Consider the following 20,858-nt stretch of genomic DNA (forward strand, 5'->3'; position numbering starts at 1 on the left):
GTGGTAAGTCTTCAAGGTCAGCTAGTCAGGGAACCATGATGTGCCAGGAAGTGACCCTTAAGAGGGAAATTAGATTTAACTTTTTTTTTAAGTAAGATCTTGAGACAACTTTAGACAACTGCCACATTGTTTTCTTCCTTCAAAATGAAGGAGCATATCACTAAATTATCTGTCTTCATATTCATTCAATACCAGAGAAGGAGTGCTAGATCCTTTAACACCATTAACAATGTTTATTGACTATTCACTAGCCAAAGGGCACTGCAGGTTTCTACACATGATTCAGTCCATGTACGTGATGAAGAGCTAGGTCAGGCTTCCAGGGTTATATGTGTGTGCACATGTACTTTTTGTTCTTTCTGTTTCTTTATTTTAATTCATTGTTGCTTCTAATCCTACGGCCTCTTGGCCACCTGGAAAACAAGATGATTTGATAAATTTGAATGAGTTAACTGATGAATGCTAAAAGCAGCTGGTTTGACTGTGAGTTTTTCTTTATTACCTTTAAAAGGCCAGATCCCTAAATTTATTTATTTTTTTAAAGAAAACCTTTCCCTATCAGTTTATTAAAAAGAATGACACTCTTTATCTTATTATTTTTTCTAGTTCCAACTTTTTTATATTCACTTTAATTCATCAACTACTAGAATTATCTATTTATTCATTTACCAAATACAGTAGAACCCCTATAGTTGACAGACTCCCTACATTGACCACCTCATTAAAGTTGACGTAAAGTCAGGTCAGACCAGACAGGCATCATCTGCACAGATCAGCACAGCAGGCCTAGTTCATTATGTTGACCACCTCTGTATGTTAGCCAATTTGTTACAGTAGCGTGGGTGGTCAACTTACAGAGGTTCTACTATAGTTACTGAATGCCTGTGTGCCATCACTACTGCTGTGATCTGATCTTGTTCTCTCTTTCCTATTTCTCTCTTTCAGGGATTGCCTATCCTATGTCCATGCCACCATTATATTTTGGAGGAACATAACTTGTTGGTTTTATAGCTGGAGAGAAATTTTGCCTCTGCACGAATCAAGTCTCACCCATACTGAAGGTAGATAATATTTAGATAAGGCTATGGACCTCAGACTCTACAGTTGATGCTAGAATGCGTTGAGCCTTTTGGGGGCCTTTGGAATAAAATGAACATATTTTGCATGTGAGAAGGACATAAATTTGGGGGAGGGCAAGTGTGGAATGTTGTGAACTAAATGTTTGTTTCTCACCCAAAATTCATATGTTGAAGCCTTACCCCTCAATGTTAAAGTTGGAGACTTTGGTGGGCAATTAGGGTAAGATTAAGTTAAGGGGGTGGATCCCTCAAATGACATTAGTAGTCTTATAAGAAGAAGATTCATTCTTCTCTCTCTCTTTCCTGTAAAGACACAGCAAAAAGGCCTCTGTCTATAAACCAAAAAGTGAGCCCTCACCAGACCCCCACCATTCTGGCATCCTGTTCCTGGACTTCCAATCTTTAAGGTCCATAGCCTGAGCCGCACAATCTACGGTATTCTGTTACCGTAGACAGAGCTGACTAAGACACTACCTTGCAGGCACATTTACATTATGCAATTGTTTGCAGAAATTATATAAAATATGTTTCAGCACATTTGGTCTTTTTAATCTCTTTCTTTTTTCAAGAGAATACCTTCCTATTTTAAGAAATGTTTCCTTTAAAAGAAAACTACTCTAATTTGTTACTGAACACAGAACCCAAGAGCCAAATGATCGATAGATAAGACAGGGCATAAATTATGTTGTATTAATAATTTACACTTCTCTTGGTGAGGTACATGTGAATTAGAGTGTACTGTGACCTCAAAATGATTTTCTTTAAACACACACATATATTTACATAAGCTATTTGGCGAGGTGTATTGATTTCCCCTCCTTGCAAATTTATAATATCCATATTGCTCATTTAATTTTATCTGTGTAATTTAATGTTAACTGTCATGGCTGGTCCCATATGTAGGACAGTGAGTCAATCTGTGCTGAAATCTCAAGAGGCCCTAGCAGCACCACATGGCATACTTGTTTTCAGCTTTCAAATAAACTGCTTGATTCTAAGCCAACAATATATGCTTTCATTCTAAAATGGAACTTGCTGGAAGAATAACCAAAGAGAAAATGCAACTCTACTGTACCCGGCCTCTCAACAGCTCATATGCTGTCACTCCCAGGGACCACCAGTCAACGGCAAAGGAATAGCCTCCTTCTTTTCTGGAGTTGAACATCTCAGGTGCTAAAAAATACAGAGAAGTTAGGCCAGTTTTGTTATCTGAGACATTAACAAATTTATTTTCCCCACATGTTCCTTTAGAGAATTACCAGGGTAAAGGTTATAAATACATTTATGAAGGTTTGTCATCCATTACTAGATTGTGCACAGCAGGCAAAATTTTCTAATTTTCTCATCTCTCTCAGTCGCTTCATTCATCAACCAATACCCACAGGCATGAACAAGCCTTAATGGGTAAACTCTTCTCTTATTTAGTTCATGCACCTATTAAAATCGGGTCCTAAGGGACTTCAAGTATGCAGCTGACCCTGACATCAAGAAGGCTAAGAAGATGTTTTTGGTCTTGATTTGGAAGGTTTGCGCTTCAGGAGGTAAATCCATATTCCAGTTGCAAACAATGCTCAGAATTTGGTGCAAACTACATTGCATTGGCTCTGCATCTCGGAGTCACCTGGAGGCAGCCAGGGAAGCGTTTGCTGCCACCTGGGGGTGGGGGTGTGTGGGAGGAAGAAACGGGCACTCTGCAGAGACAGAAGGTTTTACAATCCTGCCTGTACTATGTAACCACAATACTTCTAAGGGAAGGCAAAGGTGCAGTTAATTTAGCCCCCAGAGATGACCCCCCACCCCCATTATGCATTTTCTGAGCACCTTGACACACCATGAACCTTTCTCACACCCTTCCAAGAACATACCTACATCCTGACAGCTAGAATAGGGAGCAGGAAGCACGAAGCAAGGTATCTATTTTATCTGCTTTCTCACTTTCATACTTTTTTTCGTGTCTGGGACAGAACCTGACATACAGAGTCATTGGACGGAAATTAGTTGAATGAATGAACAAATAAAATCAATTACTCCAGCAATAGTTGTGACCATTAGCTCTGGAGCTGTGCTGTCTGAGTCCAAATTCTGCCGTCCCCACTTACTGTGACCATGAGCAAGTAGGTTGGCAGAGCCTAAGAATCAGGGCAAAATCATAATAAGAGGACAATCTTTATAGGGTTTGAAATTAAGGTAGTCCTGTCAAAATCTCAGCACAGTGCCTGGCACTTAGAAAGTGCTCATGAACATTAAGGACTAGAGGCAAACATTCCTAACGCTGGGGGACTGACCTAGTTAAAAGGTACACAGCATTGGTTCCAAGTAAGGCAGTGACTCTGTGCAAGGAAAACTGGTATGACACAGAACCTGCACACACAGGCTGGTCCTGCCCCATGAGCTCAAGTTCTTTTCTAAGTAAAATCCTGAGTACAACGTCCAATTAGTGAGGCAGAGCACTGACATCCTAATGCCAGGACTGACCCTGACTCTAGGAGCCTGATACAGCAGGACTAAACAGGCCTCGTTCCCAAGCACGTTCGCCCGGCAAGCATCGCTGCATCCTTCCTGCAAGTCACAGCTCCCAACGCAATTTAGTGTATAATGGCTTTGACCCCACACTACTCCAGCAGACTGGATGGAATGAACTGTATATTTCTGCTTCCTCTGCTCAGTATCTCACAGCAAGTCATCTCAGATAGTCCCCCAGGTAATAAGTGACAGACATCTCACTTAGAGAAGCTTCAGAGAATGTCAAGGGATATTAAGACCCACTGTGCCGAGAAAATGCCTAACAGAATAAATGTTACTGTATAAAAGTTGTGTATTCTGTCATATTGGATAATCCCTAGAGTTTGTGTAAGTATTCTATTTACTTTCTTTCTTTTTTCCACCTTTATTGAGTGAGTGTTTTTTCTCCCCCTCTTGTCCTTGCTCTATTTTCAAGCATGGAGACATTGAAACACGTAGTCATTCATTTGACAAATACGCACAATGTGCTACGCACTGAGGAATTTCTGGTAGAACATTGACATACAAAACATACATAACAGATGGGTAGTTCTTTGAGTCCTCAAAGCGTAACGATACCGAGGGGCTTTCCCAAACCCTTCAAGACGATCCTGCTCCTGGGAGGGTGCTAATGGAGCAGGAGAGGGACTAAGTGTCCGTCATAAAAGCCATTGAGTATTTTATTTGGTATCTTTTTTTAAGTATTTCTATACATACATTCAGAAAAGTAAGTAAAACAGAAGAATCAAACAAATAATTATAAGCAAATGTCTGTATAATCATCACACGGGTCAAGAAACAGAATCTTGCCGCCATTGCTGTATCCTGTCTTGTTCACAACTCTAAAATTCACTATCCTCAATTACATGTTAATAATTTTCTTGATTTTCTGCATAGATTGACTCTCTGTGTATATATTTCTACGCAGTAGTTTAGTTTTGCATATTTTAGATATAGCCCCCGGGGACTGGAGATGAACTGGCCAAGGAACTGTCCAGACATCAGCTTATTTAACTTATTTCAAAGTTTCATAATAAAGAAAATACTAACAGAGCAAAGGAAAAATCCTATTCCCTGTGTTCTATTAAAAGAATTACATATAACTTAAATCCTGTTCCTTATATTAAGTCCTATTAGAGTAAGTCCTATTCCTTGTATTGTTTGGTGTCCCGCTGTCTTACTTAATGATATATGCGTAAGATTTATATAAATTGCTGCACGTGGTTGCAGTTCATTCTCTTACAACACTATGTGAATATTCTGCAATTTACCTGCCTGCCCCATCAATTTGGGACTATTATGAACAATGCTCCTCTGGACAGAGCTGTACATCAGGAAGATCACATATCTCTACTGTATATTCCTGGCAGGGGAACTGCCGGCGATGAAACTATATCCTCATGTATACTAGAGAATGACAAACTGTTTATTGAACTGTTACATCAATTTATACTATGGCCAGCAATGTATCAGAGTTGTTCAACGTCCTTATCTATACTTGGTATTAATCGACCCTTTAATTTTTGCCAATCTAGTGATTGTGCAATAGTACTTCACTACAGATTAAATTGGCATTCCCCTGATTACTAGTAAGCTTGACCATATGTTAATAGGTCTATTACGTGGATTTCCATCATTTTGTTTTCAGATTTTCAAACACCTGGATATTAATTAGATTGTGGTCAGGACCTAAAGAGCTCCAAAATTAATGTATTAATTTAAGTCAGTAGAAATAATTCATGGTGCTTTACAAAAATGAGTCTAAGTTTCATCTACGAGAAAAAATAGAATGAAGAATAAAATTTTTTTTAAAAAAGAGAATAGCACTCTGTGTATTAACATACATTATAAAGCTGCAATACTTAAGATTTGAAACCCACAAAATATAGATGTGAGTACATAAAGTTACTTAGTTCATGATGAACATATTTCAAGTCATCATGCAAGGGTCTTATTTGATATAATACATAGACTCAAAATAATTATTTAATAACCAAACAAAAATAAAATCAGAGTCTTATCACATATTCAGACTAACATACAACCGGGTTAAGAAAGAAGTTTAACCTAACAATAAAAATTTTAACAAAAGCATATGGCACATCTCCTGAGGATAGGCCACAGCTGCAACAGGGACCTTCTCTAACAAATGCAAACATTGTACCATCATATTAATCTGGAATAAAAAATACATAAACCTCATGAATAATTTCTCCCAAATAAATAAACTGTGTTTGTAATTGCAGAAAAAGTTTTTAAGTAAACATGTTTAAAATCTGGAGGTAAGAAGATGTTGCAAAAAAAAAAAAAAACAAACAAACAAAAAAAAGAAGATCTTGCTAAGAATAGCATGGAAGGTAGAAACCATAAAGTAAAAACACAAATGGTTTGATAATATTTTTTTAAAAATTTTGTATGTCAAAAAGGCCATAAAACGACAGCAAACTAAAATATGGGAAATCATATTTGTAACAAAAATTTATGACAAATGTTGTACATGAGGATTAAATATTCTAAACATATGTCTAAGGCAAGAATTTTTTATATAATCAATAAGAAATATTGGAATAGGAAAAAGTATGGCATTAACGCTCTAATAGACAATAGGCAAAAAATACGTTAGGCCATTGACAAAAGAAGTTAAAGAATACAGTGTCAATATCACAACATAGTATCATTTTCACTTATCTTTTGGGGAAGATTAAAGATATTAATAGTGCAACACTGGTAAGGATGCAGGAAAATGAGTATTTTCAGAGCACCTAGAAATCAATATGAACATTTAGGAGGGACATGTATTAACGTGTAAGCCTTTTCAATAGAAATTCTTTTCCTGAATTAATTAGTGCTAATTGACAAATAAAAGTTGTATGTATTTATTACATACAACACAATGTTTTGAAAAATATATACATTCTGGAATGGCTAAATAGAGCTAATTAACATATGCATTCCCTCATATATTTATCATCGTTTTGTGATGAGAACACAAAATTTACTCTCAGTGAATTTCAAGAATGGAATACATTATTACTTCTGAATGGAAATGTATCACAAAGAAGTAATTAAGTTGGAGAGCATATTTCTCCCAACAGGAGTTTTACTATAAATTTAAACGGACAGACAGAATATCCCTTATCCAAAATCCTTGGGGCCAGAAGAGTTTTGGATTTTGGATCTTTTCAGATTTTGAGACGTTTGCATCACAGTGGTTGAGCATCCCAAATTAGAAAATCCCAAATCTGAAATTCTCCAATAAGCTCAATTGTCACATTTTGTGCTTTGAAAAAAGTTCTGGAGTTTGGAGCATCTCAAATTTTGGGGTTTTGGATTTGGGATGCTCAACTGGCATTTCAAAATGAGAAACAATCTAATGTCCCAGGAATTAGGTAAGTAGTTTTTTTTATTACAAGCATGTGAAAAAATGGTCAATATCCCTAATCATCAGAGAAATGCACATTAAAACCACAATGAGATACCATCTTACATCAGTCGGAATAGCTATTTTTAAACAGACAAAAATAGCAGATGTTGTTGAGAATACAAAGTAAAGGGAATGCTTATACACTGTTGGTGGGAATGTAAATTAGTCCAACCTCTCTGGGAAAAAGTACAGAGATTTCTCCAAAGAATAAAAGTAGAACCACCATTTGATTCAGTCATCCCACTACTGGGTATCTACCCAAAGGAAAAGAAATCATTATATCCAAAGACATCTGCACTCGTCTGCTTATGGCAGCACTATTCACAATAGCAAAGAGGTGGCATCAACCTAAGTGTCCAACCAATGGCTGACTGGCCAAAAAACTGTGGTGTACATACAGAAGGAAATACCGGTCAGTCATTAAAACAGTGAACTCGTGTCTTTCACAGCAACATGGATGAAACCAGAGGCCTTTATCTTAAGTGAAACAACTCAGACACAGAAAGAAATACTGTTTCACTTATAAAAGGGAGCTAAGTAATGGGCACACATGGAGGTAGAGTGTGGGATGATGGACGACAGCTACTCAGAAGGGTGGAGGATTGGGAGAGGGATAGATGATGAGAAGTTACTTACTAGATTCAATATATGTTATCTGGGTGATGGATACACTAAAAGTCCTTATTTCACCACTATGTAATACGTCCATGGAACAAACTTAGACTTGTACCTCATAAATGTATACAAATAAAATATTTGAAAAATAGTTGGTCAAATAAAGATAGTGTTGCCCCCTAATTCTATAGCACAGGACCATTAAAATGATGGCAAAGTAAGCAGCGTGTCAGTTGTTAAGACCCAGGGAGGAGTGGGTTTCAACTTTAGCAGAGAGTGTTGATTGACTTGAACAAAGGCACAGTGCAGCCATGTGTTTAGAGTTAGGGCTCTGGCATCAGGTCCCTTATGGCTGTCTCTGCTTTATACACCCTGGACAAGTTGATTAACCCCTCCATCTGCTTGTCTCTGAAGTGGGAATCACAACAGTACCGGTCTCACAGAATTGTTTTTAATTTAAATGATGTAATGCGTGGACTCAGAGCAGTGCTTAACATGTAGGAAGAGCTCCCAAATGTCAGCCAGTGTGCTCTCATCACTGCCACATCATCACCAATGTTCCAAGCTCTGCGTGTTCCTAGGCTTCTGATTTTGTGCTCTGCCGGTCATTTGCTGTGTGATTGTGATCATCTCCCTTTCTCTTTGTCTCTGGGTTCCATTTATTTTTTAATCTATAAAATCAAAATAATAGCAGAACCTATCTCATGGGGTTGAGAGTTAAATAACAAAGGTGACAGTATCATTATGGTAGCATTAAAGTGAAATTTTAGATTACAAGTATTTAGCATGATCCATTAAAAAAAAATATATATATATGTTTGTACTTAGGAAAAAAGTTCTGGAAGGAAGACATAAATATCTATCGGCAGACAGGTTAATTCACTTCCTTTTTGCTTATCATCATTTTATACTTTTTGCATAGTTAGCGTGTACTTTTACATATACAATAAAGTCTCTGTAAGTTGACCACCCAAGGAACTATAACAAACTGGTCAACATAAGGAACTAATCCTACTGTCCTGATACATACGTGTGGTACATGTCCAGCCTATGATAATGACATTGTCTTAAGGAGGTGGTTTAATGTAGGGAGGGGGTCAACTATGGAGGTTCTACTGCATTAGTTATTGTTAATTATGAAGGTGACAGTGGGAGGGGCATAGAATTCTGCCTCGATTCCAATTTCCTAGCTCTATCTTGTGAAAAGACTAGAAATGCCAACTTTACAAAAAGTTACATTATACAGGTATTGTACTTAAAATCACTGGGGAGAGGGAAAAAAGGTGGCCTCTGTGTATTCCTTTCACCATGGAAACCAGCCCTAGAAACCTAGTTGCACATTTTCTGATTTGGCTCCAAGAAAATAGCCCTTAATATGGAAACCCAGGAAACCTGGGGAGTAAACTCATCAGAGCAGCAGGCTGGGATACTCCTTTTTATCATTTGAGTACCGTGAGTTTTAGGTAGAAAATGGGCTGAATTATATGTGTCCATTATTTTAGAAGTGACAAAAGAGATTTATTCCCCCCCACTGGTAATTGGAAGCCATGAAATTTGCAGCTGTTCAAATACCATATAAAATAAGGCTCATTATTTCCCATGGAAGATTTCTTCCTGTTGGAAAGTAAGGTGGCTATGCACGTAGGGGTTCTCCTTTCTCTCTCTCACTGTATGGGAGAAAGAGAATGAAATATTAAAAGAAAGTGACATTGCTCTTGCCCTTTTCAAGTTCAAATGTTTTGCCTGTGACTTACTCAGACCATAACTAGCTGATAACGATTCACTCCTCCCCTGACTTAATCCCACCAATCTAAGCAGCAGCATTACCTGCTTTAAGCACCTTAACGAATTAGGGTAGAAGCAGCCTGGGTGGTTTTCAGTCTTCTATCATCTTCCAGCAACTGTGTGGTGCCTAACCTTCTGTTTTTGTGGATAGGGGCACTCCCTAAAGATTGTGCAGTCTATTTAAATCCTGTTTGCTTGCTACAACATTTACTTTAGACACTTTAAAATTCAATCCTGTGCATTGTAAAACTAATCTTATATATGGTTCGAAAGCTCCTCCACCCACTGACCAGGCTGGATTCAATCACCTTGACGTGGAGATGGAGGCCTGATCTGGCTCTCACATACCTCCCTCTGCATTTTCCTGGAAAACACTACTCGTTTTAGGACAGAGGTGTCCAATCTTTTTTTTTTCCCTACTGCACATTAGAAGAATAAGAGTTGTCTTAGGCCACACATTAAATACACAAATAGTAATGAAAACTGATTAGCAAAAACAGAAAAGGTCCATTCATAGTTTTCATGACAATCCACCACCACAGTTTAGCAAAAATGTCCTCACAAAATCAGCACTCAGTCCCTGGGTCACAGGTTGGACACCTGTTTTAGAACATGAAAGGAGGATCGTGGAGGCACAGGGATCCTAACACATGTGCTCTCTCTGCTGCAGGATGATCTCTCTTTAGGTGTTGATATAGCTGAACAGAAGAATTACCTTCAAGGATTGTTAACTCACCCTAAAACTGGGCTCCACCCTCTGAGATTCTGCTACTAGGAATACTCCTTATTGGGACTGGTGGTGTGTCCGGGACCATGGAAATCATGCTGGCAGGAGCCTCCCTCCCCTCCAGGTGACACCCTGGGCACTTCTGGGGCCCTTGTGAAGCTGGACCACATCTTCTAGGTCAGTGGTTCTCAACCTTCCTAATGCTGCGGCCCTTTAATACAGTTCCTGTGGGTCGCGACCCACAGGATGAGAACCTAGGTAACCCACACCTCCCCAAGCACACACACCACATACCTCTGTCTCCTGCAGGGATCCCCAGGGAGATTAGTCTCCAAACTTACCAACCTCCCATGGTTAACCAGGCTGTGTTAGCTCCAGACCAGTCAACTAGTCCAGCAACTAAACAGACATCCAGCCAAGAGTAAAATGGCAGGCACCTCTTCTCACAGACATCCAAAGAATTAACAAGTAATACTCCTGAAATCTGACTCACCTGCCTTAGGAAGCCCAGGGAGAAGGGAGGAAGAATCCCCCTTCCTGAATACTCTATGCCCCCTAAAGGGCAATAGTCCTCCCTATTGGGCGTGGACAGTGTCTGTACAGAGAAACCATCTCCAACGACTGACCTTAGAATTTGCAGTTGATTTGTTACCACAAGGAAATGAGACCCACTGAGAATTCCGCATCTAAACTTACCCTTTAATAATTACTGCCTAGTAAATTCTTAATCATCAGGGTAAAAATCAGCCCCGCATCTCACTATAATCATGATTATGTAAATTCATTCAGCCTTTCTCAGGCAAAATTTCTTCATCTTCCAAAAGAACTCATAGTATTGTTATGGCACTAAGGCTAAAACAGAAAGTCTAGCCAGGGAGGCATTTTGTAAACTTTACAGCCTTATGTATGTAAATATTATTATGTAAATGATGGCCAAAATAATGCTTTTGTCCCTTAGTACCATCCTGCTTATTACTGTTTCTTCTTTATTTGTTTCTATTTTTTGTCTGTTTTTCCTGGAATGTAAGCCCCTGAGCTGGAGACCTCACCTGTGCTGCTCCATACAGGGTCACTGGCATCTGAAACTCTGCCAAGCACACACAGACAGTTAGTAGATATTGCTGGATTGATTTTTTGGTGTTGTTAGGAAATGAGTAAAAACTGTCTTAATTAACTCATGAAAGAGTGCTTTCAAAAGCTGATCTATGGCCCCTCTCTATCAGTGTCTGCTTAGGTTCTTGCTAGTAAGGAATCCAAAGACACCCCAGAGAAAGCCAGAGAGGAGCTTGTCAGTTCTGGCTTCAAGTCCCTATGGATGACTCAACCTATAATAAATGGTGTTTACAGAAATGAAAAGCAACAGCTTTGCTCTTAGTAACCACGCAACCCGTACCCATGTAAGGCTTGGTGCCAGCCATGGTGGTGATGTGCAGCTCCCTGGGCAGCACTGCAGCAATGTTGAAATCTGTGATGTGCACATGCCCTGGGGAGAGAGAAGGACCACAGAGAACATTAAGTCCCAGTCAACCCCGCAGCACAACCGGGCTTCTAACCGAAAGCATCCTGAAGTTTAGTCTGTTAATTCATGCCTGCCAGTTGCAAGGGGGTACAGGCAATAAAAACTCAATTATTCCATCCTCAAGTCCAATATGGTCTTAAATCAGCAGTCTTCCAGGCACCAGAACATGAGATGCAACAATTAATCTCTGACTATCAACTTGCCGTTCAACCTCAGAAAGTTTGAACCACTCAGAAAGTGGTTAAAAGTTTATGCTTTGAGAATTCTATTTAAGTAGTTTTTGTCTAACGGCAACATTTTAACTTAATTTAACCTGTGTGTATCATGAGGGAGACAGCCAAGAGATATTCAAAGTACCAAATTTCCAAGCATTTCTTATGAAATTTATTTTTTTAAGAATGTAGGTTAACTGTACCTTCATAGTAATCTGAAATTTAAAGAGAGGCAAACATTATTACTACAAAGAAGTGTGGATGCAAATATTGATTTCTTTGCCAAGAAAGAGTCCATTTTCTGAAATATAATTTTTTTTTTTTTGTCTGAGAGTTCAGGTTAGCCCCATCAACCCCCAACAAAATAACTAGTAAAGGGTCTCTATGAAGCACCGGACTGGGAGCCAGAAGGTTGGGGTTCTGCCCTGAACTCTGCCCCAACACACAGTAGACTACATCCCTTTCCAAGGTGGATCTAAGTGGCCCTTTATAGAAAGGAAGAGCAGGTGGACTGAATAATCCCTAGGGTTGTCTGAGCTCTAACACTCACGCAATACAGTGCGGATCTAACAGTAGTGTTTGGCAGGAAACACGCTCTAGGAAGTGCTCTAGGGTATTTGCATTTACAGCTAGAAGGAAGCAGAGGGCAGTGGCAGAAACTCAGGCAGAGCCTATTGTGTTAGCCGTTGGCATGACAGTCACCTGCCTCCAAAGGATCCTGAAGTGTTGGCATTTCCATTTGCATGTGTCTGTGGGTTTGATGAGAAATGGCTATAATTGGAAGGGGTGTCATCTGATTCTTCCTCCAGGGCCACAGTCCACATTCTCCCTACCTGCTCCTGGAGAACATCTGGGCTGCCACTAAAAATAAATCTCACTTGTCTTCATTGCTAGGTTTTTATTTTGTGCAGAAAGTATTTTCTTATTGCTTGCATGATGATAGTTTAATAAAATAAAACAGCACTCATCTAGTTAAAAGTTAAGGTGTTCTTGCCTTGAATGGCCCAATAGATGATTTCCAAACTCACCCTATTGTACTACAGGTTGTCTCAGTTTTTTCATTGTCTCCATGAGTTACACTCAATGCACTGAACTCACAAGGTTTAATACAAACTAGATGAGCCTGGAGACTTGGTGGCTAGAGTCAGACTGCCTGGTTTCAAGTCCAAGTTCTACCACTAACTACTTTATCCAGTCTTGAAAACTGGAATGATAATGGCAATCTTCTCATAAGGTTATTGGGAGAGCTTAAACGACATAATGATTATGAGTGGCTTAGTACAGCATTTGGCAGGAAATAAGTGTTCAGTTGTTGGTATTTGTCATTATCAGAAATTCCTGTGTAGTTCTGCAAAATATACATGTCTGGAGTTTACTCTCCCAAATTCAATAGGACTGGGTGGAGAGCCAGGCATCTGTATTAAAATGAACAACAAACCCCACAGGTGATTTAGGCCAACAAACAGGCATCCACCCTCTAGTTTAGCCTGCATAGGTTTTTTAAGTTGGCTCTGTCCTAAAATTATCTAAGCTTACGTGGAAGTGGAAGGGACAGGATGTTTTAGAGCCACTTGGTTCCCAGACCAGCAGCTCCTGGGAACTTGTTACAAATGCAAATTCTTGGGCCACATCTGACTTAGTGACTCAGAAACTGTGGGATCAGGCCTAATTCCGCTGGGACCAATAAGGTTTGAGATCTTGTTTTAAACAAGACCTGGCTTAGTAGAACATCTCGACTCTAGTAGAATGTTGAATATTTATCTTTTAAGTATTATTTACATTTGCATAATTAATTTGGTTTTCAAAATGTTGTTTTGTAAAGTTTCTCCTTTAGCCCAGTAAGGTAGTCCCTAATTTACAGATGAGTCTTTTTTTTTTTTTTTTTGAGACAGAGTCTATGTCACCCTCAATAGAGTGCTGTGGTGTCACAGCTCACAGCAGACTCTTGGCCTAAAGTGATTCTCTGCCTCAGCCTCCCAAGTAGCTGGGACTACAGGCACCGCCACAATGCCCGCTTACAGATGAGTCATTTATGCTTAAGTTCACAGGACTCAGAAGGAGCAGAGCTGGGGTTAAGACCTAATGTAGAATTTAGTCTAGGTTCCTTTGGTGGGTTTATGAATCTCCCAGTAACTCAGTGAGCTAAGTCATAAGACCAAGAACTCTAGCCTGGAGCGCTTGACCTAAGCAATGAAAGGAGAACTTTATCCACAGACACTGGCCCTCGGCCTAAATTCCAGGCCCACATGCTGTCATCCTTGGTTTCTGCTCACCCTGGTGACCCATCTGCTGGGTTCCCTTCTGTGCTGTGATAATGGATTTGAGTGGTGCATCACACAGGAGGGTTCAGTCGCCTGCTGAGTGAAGGACACAGGAATTGCCCTGGGAATAAAGAAACCTCTCTGGCTTCTTCCATAACCTGAGCAAGCCTTAGGGTAGAGTTTCTCATCTGTAGTGCCACTCAGATGTTAGGCCTGTCGGTGCTCTGTGGTGGGGGCTGTCCTGTGCAAGGTGGGATGTTTAGTGGCATCCTGGCTTCTACCCTCTAGAGACCTGAAACCACCAGCATTGGCTGGAATTCTGATCATCAGAAATGTCTCCAGACATTGCCAAATGTCCCCTGCAAAGACAGGTGGTAAAGTCACCCCCAGCTGGGAAACCACTGCCTCAGTGTCAACTTTTTCAGGGATAAGGCTGAGAACTTCCTGATTTAGCACCCTAGGAGAGGGTTTTTGCCTCTATTTTTTTTTTTTTAATCTCTGCTACTGCTGGAGGCAGAGGACCATATAAAAAATTCTGAATTCATCTTAGTGGTCCATCGAATTCAGTCTTTATTACCATTATTTGCACCTTTTCTCATGTGCCTGTGTTTCTGTCTGAGGGTCTCTGACATGAACTCGGTACTCCAGGGCACCATAGCAATCTGTTGGCATTGCTCTCAACTTTTAGAAAACTCCCCTACTTGCAAGTGTTTAGAATACAAGTACCACATTTTCCTGGGATGCTTGTTAAAAACCATATCCCTAACTGCTACTTGCAACTTGATATATTTGATCATCTGGGAATAGGGCACAATATTCTATATTACATATATTTCTAAAAAGATATCATCCTTGATTTTTAAGCACATTTTCAGACTCTACAAAGGAGAAGCTCTTAAAGTAGCAGGCTTAGTTCTTTCTCACCTCTCAGATTGTGTTTCTGCCTGTTTCTTGTGACTAGGGATAATATTAAGAAACCTAAATTATAGATGATGACATAATTGTCATTTTCTCTGATATGCAAGGCAGACAATATTGTTTCTGTAGATGCAGCATTTATTTCCTGAATAATTTAGGCAAAACAAGAATTTTAGACACTATGAAATTGATAGAATTGGATGAGGCACTTAAGTCGATATGAAAATACATATCAAGATGTGTTGCTTATGAGTCAGCCAAGACCTAAGGCCATGTTGGCTCTGACCTAGTGAATGAGACTTTGGGGGGAAAGAGTAACAGGTATGCTCTAAATTAAAAACTTTCTTTTTTTTTTTTTTTGCAGTTTTTGGCTGGGGCTGAGTTTGAACCCACCACTTCCGGCCTATGGGGCCAGCGCCCTATTCCTTTGAGCCCCAGGTGCCACCCAATTAAAAATTTTTTAAAGTCAGATTCCAATGTATAAGGGATATTCATTCACATCATGGGAAAATTTTCCATTGTACAATCAGCTTCTTTAAATGCCAACCCTTTCTGATGACTACGAAGAATATCAATCAATAACAAGAAAACAAAGTTTCCCTTTGTAACTGAATGGTGCTGAATCAAAATCTAGTACGGTGTAACACGGGGCTCACTTGGAGGCATGTCAAAGATCTTTACCCTTCACAGTTGCTAAAATCCCCGTGCAAGAGTCCCATGTGAGCCCATCATGGATGAAATATTATAAATGTGGAGGGAGGAGACACATGAGTGCCTTGAAGATGAGCTCCACACGGACATCACATCAGCAGAGGCTCCAAAAGACAGGCATTGATCTGTAGTTCAGCTGATTCTCACAAGAGCAACTCTACCTAATGAGCTGGGGAAAGGTGGCTATCAGGAATTTATTCTTTTAAAAGTAGTTAATTGGCCAGGCAAGACACCTCGCGTCTGTAATCTCAGCACTCTGGGAGGCCAAGGCGGGAGGATCCCTTCAGCGCAGGAGTTCAGAGACCAGCCTCAGCAAGAGTCAGACCTGTCTCTACTAAAAATAGTAAAATCAGCCAGTCGCGGTGTTGTACTCCCCTCGTTTCTGCTTCTCTGGAGGCTTGAAGGGAGGGTTGCCTGAGCTCAGGAGTTTGAGGCTGCTGTGGCTATTCTAGCCTGGGGCAACAGACTAAGACCCTGTCTCAACAAAAAACGAAAAATCAAAAAACAAAAACCTCAAACCTAAAAAATAAATAAATAAATAAATAAACAAATAAAAGTGGTTAGTCATGGCCCATGAGCAATGTCTGGGAGTCCTCACTTTTCAGAATCTGAATATACAGAAAGTATATGACTTCGAAAAACCCTTTTCTCCAGAAGGAGATTCCTAGGGCACTGTTTAGAGACTGGCTCTCAGTCTTTCTGTTTGGTGGCTTGCTTCTATCCCATTCACATTCAGTACTTCCCAAAGCAACATTTTCTTATTAACTGGTGAGCTTTTCAAGTTTCAGGATGGGAATTTAATGCTAAAAAACTCCCAAATAATTCACTGACCAAACCAAAAATTTAAGAGTGTGAAAAGGGTCATTGTCGATAATGCACCAGACAGCAGGTATAGACCGAGGCTGTCCCTCAGGCGGACGGGAACAACTATTCACCTCCCTAAGTCTCAGCATCACTAAGAATAAAATGGGAATAGTGGCCTTAGGCCACATAAAAGAAAACAGAAAGGGCTATTGAAAGGGTAGTTAACCTAGGATTTACAGTTAAATAAAATGGTTTAAACATAAGATCTAACAAGTAGGCAAGCAGAATTTTGGCATCTCACTTCTGAAATCAAAATAATGATTTGGGAAAGACAAGTAAGTACCCAGCTTTGACAAACTCTTTGTGATGCAGATTTGGCACCTATCAGGCATGCTGGCATAGACAAAGTCCTATAAAACAAGGTGAGGTAGTCTAAGCTCCCTTCCCAAGGGGAGAAAGCTTGGGAAGGAAAATCTTGGGAAGAAAGATTTTGCTGTTGTGACTGTTGTTGCTGTTTTCACTCTGTCACCCAGGCTGGAGTGCAGTGGCAGGATCTCAGCTCACTGCAGCCTCCAACTCCTGGGCTCAAGAGATCCTCCTGCCTCAGCCTCCTGAGTAGCTGGGACTACAGGCGCCCACCACACCTGGCTCTGGATAGCTGGTGTCTTAACGAAAGTCACCTTCATGCTAAATCTCACCATTGCTTACATTTCTGAGATTAAAAGAATCTGTTCCCAAATGTCAGAAGCAATAAGGTTAAGGAAGAAATAAGGCACTGGAAGAAAGTGGAAAAAATCTTTTCGGACAGTCCATTAATAAGTAATAACCCTGAGCTTTGAAATGAGAGGTCATACACAGAAGTGTTTCTCAGCCTTCTGAGCACAGGTGGGATCTGGCGAATCAGGTTCAAAACTCACATAGGTAAATAAAAAATGGGCAATGGATGGTACTTGCAGTTTTGGTTCCATTTGCAAATCCTTTTTGTAAACACTGAATGAATAAAGAGCTTTACAGATTTAATACTTTCACATCTGGCATCTTTTAAAATACATAACAAAGATCTTATTGCCGCTGTTAACACTTATACCTCACAGGTGGAGTGCCCTATAGAATTGCCCTTAAGGCACAGATAAATCCAAATGTACGTGAAAATAAATGTTAGGAAGAAATTATATACATTTAATCACTATTGGCAAAGTTTGTTCTGGAGGATATCTTTAATCAATGTTTCTTAAACTTTAGGCTTTCACTTATAACCTTTGTGTTTACTGGCATATCCTTAAATCACCTTCCTATCTGGGCACTACTTATACTTTTACTTACTTTATATTTTTCTTTAAACTGATCTTTCAACTGAGAATTTTCTTAACAGAAAACTTGATATCTGTTCTGTAAATATAAAACCCATCTGTCTTTACAAGAAGGAAGTCATAAAAATAGATGCAACGAGAACAAAATAATGTCACTAGCTTCTAGGTGGATGCAACTGCCAGTCAAATGCTCTAAAGCTTGAGGTCTGCTCTGTCTCCATGAAAAGAAGAAAAAAGTGATTGTGTGATACGAAACTGAACCAGGGCCAAAACACTATGATGGTTTTCTGGAAGAAATGAAGTAGGGAATGACTTCCTCACGAGGTAAATTCAACATTATTTGAGAGAGTATTCTAGTATGCCACTGGTACAAATAAATATAAAGTTCCCCATCTTGTCCCTTCTCCCCATAAAATGAACTCAGCTGAATCAAGCAGGACATCTTTCCCACATGTAACACTTCTCTACTGGGGACAATCGACCTGTCTACATGCAGGTCATGTTCCTGGTTACAAACAAGTTGTTTACTTACCATGTTCATCAAGTAAAATATTGTCAGGTTTCATATCCCTAGGAGAGTAAAAAGAAAAGACAAAGTTGCTCATAATAAAACCAACAAGCAGCACTCAGGTAAAGGAAATGACGCTCGAGAAAGCTAACTAGGGTCGAAACAACGTACTAGACCCACCATACAGTCCCATTCAGTTCTCAGAGTCAATCTACGAGACGGTTGCCATTAACATCCCCAATTTCTACACTTGATCTTAGCCAATAAGCTAAGAAGTGATCCCCGATTTCTATTAATAAATTGGAAAACTGAGGTTTAAACCAAGGTCACAAAGCTAGTAAATGGAAGAACTGGGCTCTGAATCTGGGTCCCTCGCTCAAAGGGATCTTAAATTTCTAAACCATATTGCATCTAAGCATGTAAATGTTGGTCTATATGCTCATACTTTAAATTGCCATAAAGTAATGATAGTAGTATTAATCATTTTCCTGTGTAACTCCAGAGTCACGTAGAAGATATAAACTTTAAGACTCCATCAAATCGTAAAACTATGGTCTATAATATGCTTTTATAAGCTTACAAAGTTCAAAGGTGTTTTGTTTTTTAGATGGGGGTCTCACTATACTGCCCAGGCTAGAATGCAGTAGCTATTCACAGATGTGATCGCTACACACTACAGCCTTGAACTCCTGGACTCAAGTGATTAGCATTAGCCTCCTGTGTGGCGGGTACTACAGGTGCATGAACAACTGAGACTGGCCAGAAATTGTTTTTAGGATGATGTCCTAATGCCTCTAGTTAGTTAATAATTATTCTTTTTAGAGTAGCAAATTAAAGGACCGATGTACAGCACGATGATTATAGTTAATAATCTGCAATTGTGTACTTGAAATTTGCTAAGAGGGATTCCAGGTTCTCTTACAATAAAGGAAAAAAATAACTGTGAAGAGATGGAAGTGTTAGTTTTCTTGACAGCAGTAATCATTTCACTATAAATATGTATGTCAAAACATCGTATCGAACACTCTATATACAATTTTTATTTTAAAATAATCGAAAAACATTAAAAAGTAAAATAAAAACAGAATAATTCACAGGAGAGAACCAAATCTAGTCTTTTCCAATGAAGAGAGTGGTTTTAGGGTGAGTCCTTAGAGGGAGGACCAACAGAGTTTTCAATGTCCTCATGAAATATTATGGTAAGCAGTACCTTGCATCAGAGAATAGTATTATAGTTTATAACAACCCTCACTTTCCACCCTCAGACTTTAACTGCCCTTCTCTAATGTACCATTAAAACCACTTCAGCTTAAATTTACAGAAGCCATTAGGGAAGAAATTCTGAAACAGAATTTGGGAACACATTTTCAGGTAGTCAAGTGGCTTTCATGTTGCTAGAGTACAGTGACCTTAGTCTTTGACAGACCGAGACTGTCGGCATTCTCTTTGCATGAAAATATTAAAGAGTAACAAGTCTCTTACCTATAAACACAACTAAGTATCTGCCACACCCAACATACAGGTACATGGATTATCTCATGAATTTTGAATATCTTCTCGTTTAGTTTGTTAGGCTGTCAAAATTAATTCCGGATTCATAGAGTAATCACCTGTATCTCTGGCAAATTTTCCCCTGGTGCAGGTTTGGTTTGCAGAAAAGGTAGTTAGCATAAGGGAAGTTTCAAATTGCACGTTTCTGTTGCTAAACTCTTGGGATGCTGCAGACCTCACCCTAAGCCCTTTTGATGAATTTCTTTACTTCAACAGTTATCAAGTCCAAACTCACTCAGATGGTATAAAAGCCCTTTCATAATCTGGCTCCGTGTTGCAGACACAAGGAAGCTCATGGGATCTTCCAAGTGCCCCCTCCAGCCCTCTCCCCTCCTCGCCTCTACACCTGCTGCCGCTATGTCTGAATTAGAGTCTTCCCACCATCGCACTCACACATTCATCCCTAACCGCCTAGCTCAGATGCTGCTTCCTGTAGGAAGCCTTCCCTAACTTTACAATTCTGAGTCAGATGTCCCTCCTGTGTATTCTGCCAATCTGATGGCATATTTATTTCATCATAACATGTTATTCCAAAATAAACATGTTCATTTATCATATGTTTATTTTTTTCCAATTAGATCATGAACCTGATGTCAAGCATGGTTTCTTGGCTAATATCATATTCCATCCCAAGGGCTCACAGAGCCTGGTAGTAAGGAAATGAATGACTAAATGACACCTGGAGAAATTCTAGTGCACTCAAGAAGGTTGATCCTAATAGTATATACCAGAGTGTCGTGGCACATCATCAAACACTCCCTGCAGCTGAGAGAGAGAGATAAACCAGATGTTAGGCTCTTCCATAGCTCTCAGATCAGCATCCAGGGAGCATTAGTGTGTTTGCACAGTGGAAAAGAGACCAGAGGAGCCTGCCCAGGAAGGACAGAAGCCGGGAGTGGCCAACATCAGTACATAGATTTCTTGGCCTGAAT

General features: G+C 39.6%; 1 protein-coding gene across 1 annotated transcript in view; it reads right to left on the bottom strand.

The window, feature by feature from the left end:
* STK32A (serine/threonine kinase 32A) overlaps positions 1-20,858 on the bottom strand; it is a 118,430-nt gene that overhangs the window by 14,780 nt on the left and 82,792 nt on the right. Inside the window, exons 5-7 of the mRNA XM_012807727.1 lie at positions 18,400-18,437; positions 11,526-11,615; positions 2,155-2,252 (exon numbers count right to left, since the gene is read on the bottom strand). Coding sequence (XP_012663181.1) covers positions 2,155-2,252; positions 11,526-11,615; positions 18,400-18,437 — 226 coding nt within the window. The remainder of the gene's footprint in view (positions 1-2,154; positions 2,253-11,525; positions 11,616-18,399; positions 18,438-20,858) is intronic.

The sequence above is a fragment of the Otolemur garnettii genome, unplaced genomic scaffold (genome assembly GCF_000181295.1).
Source record: "Otolemur garnettii isolate 467f Iridium unplaced genomic scaffold, OtoGar3 scaffold00003, whole genome shotgun sequence".
In the NCBI taxonomy this organism is placed as follows: Eukaryota; Metazoa; Chordata; class Mammalia; order Primates; family Galagidae; genus Otolemur; species Otolemur garnettii.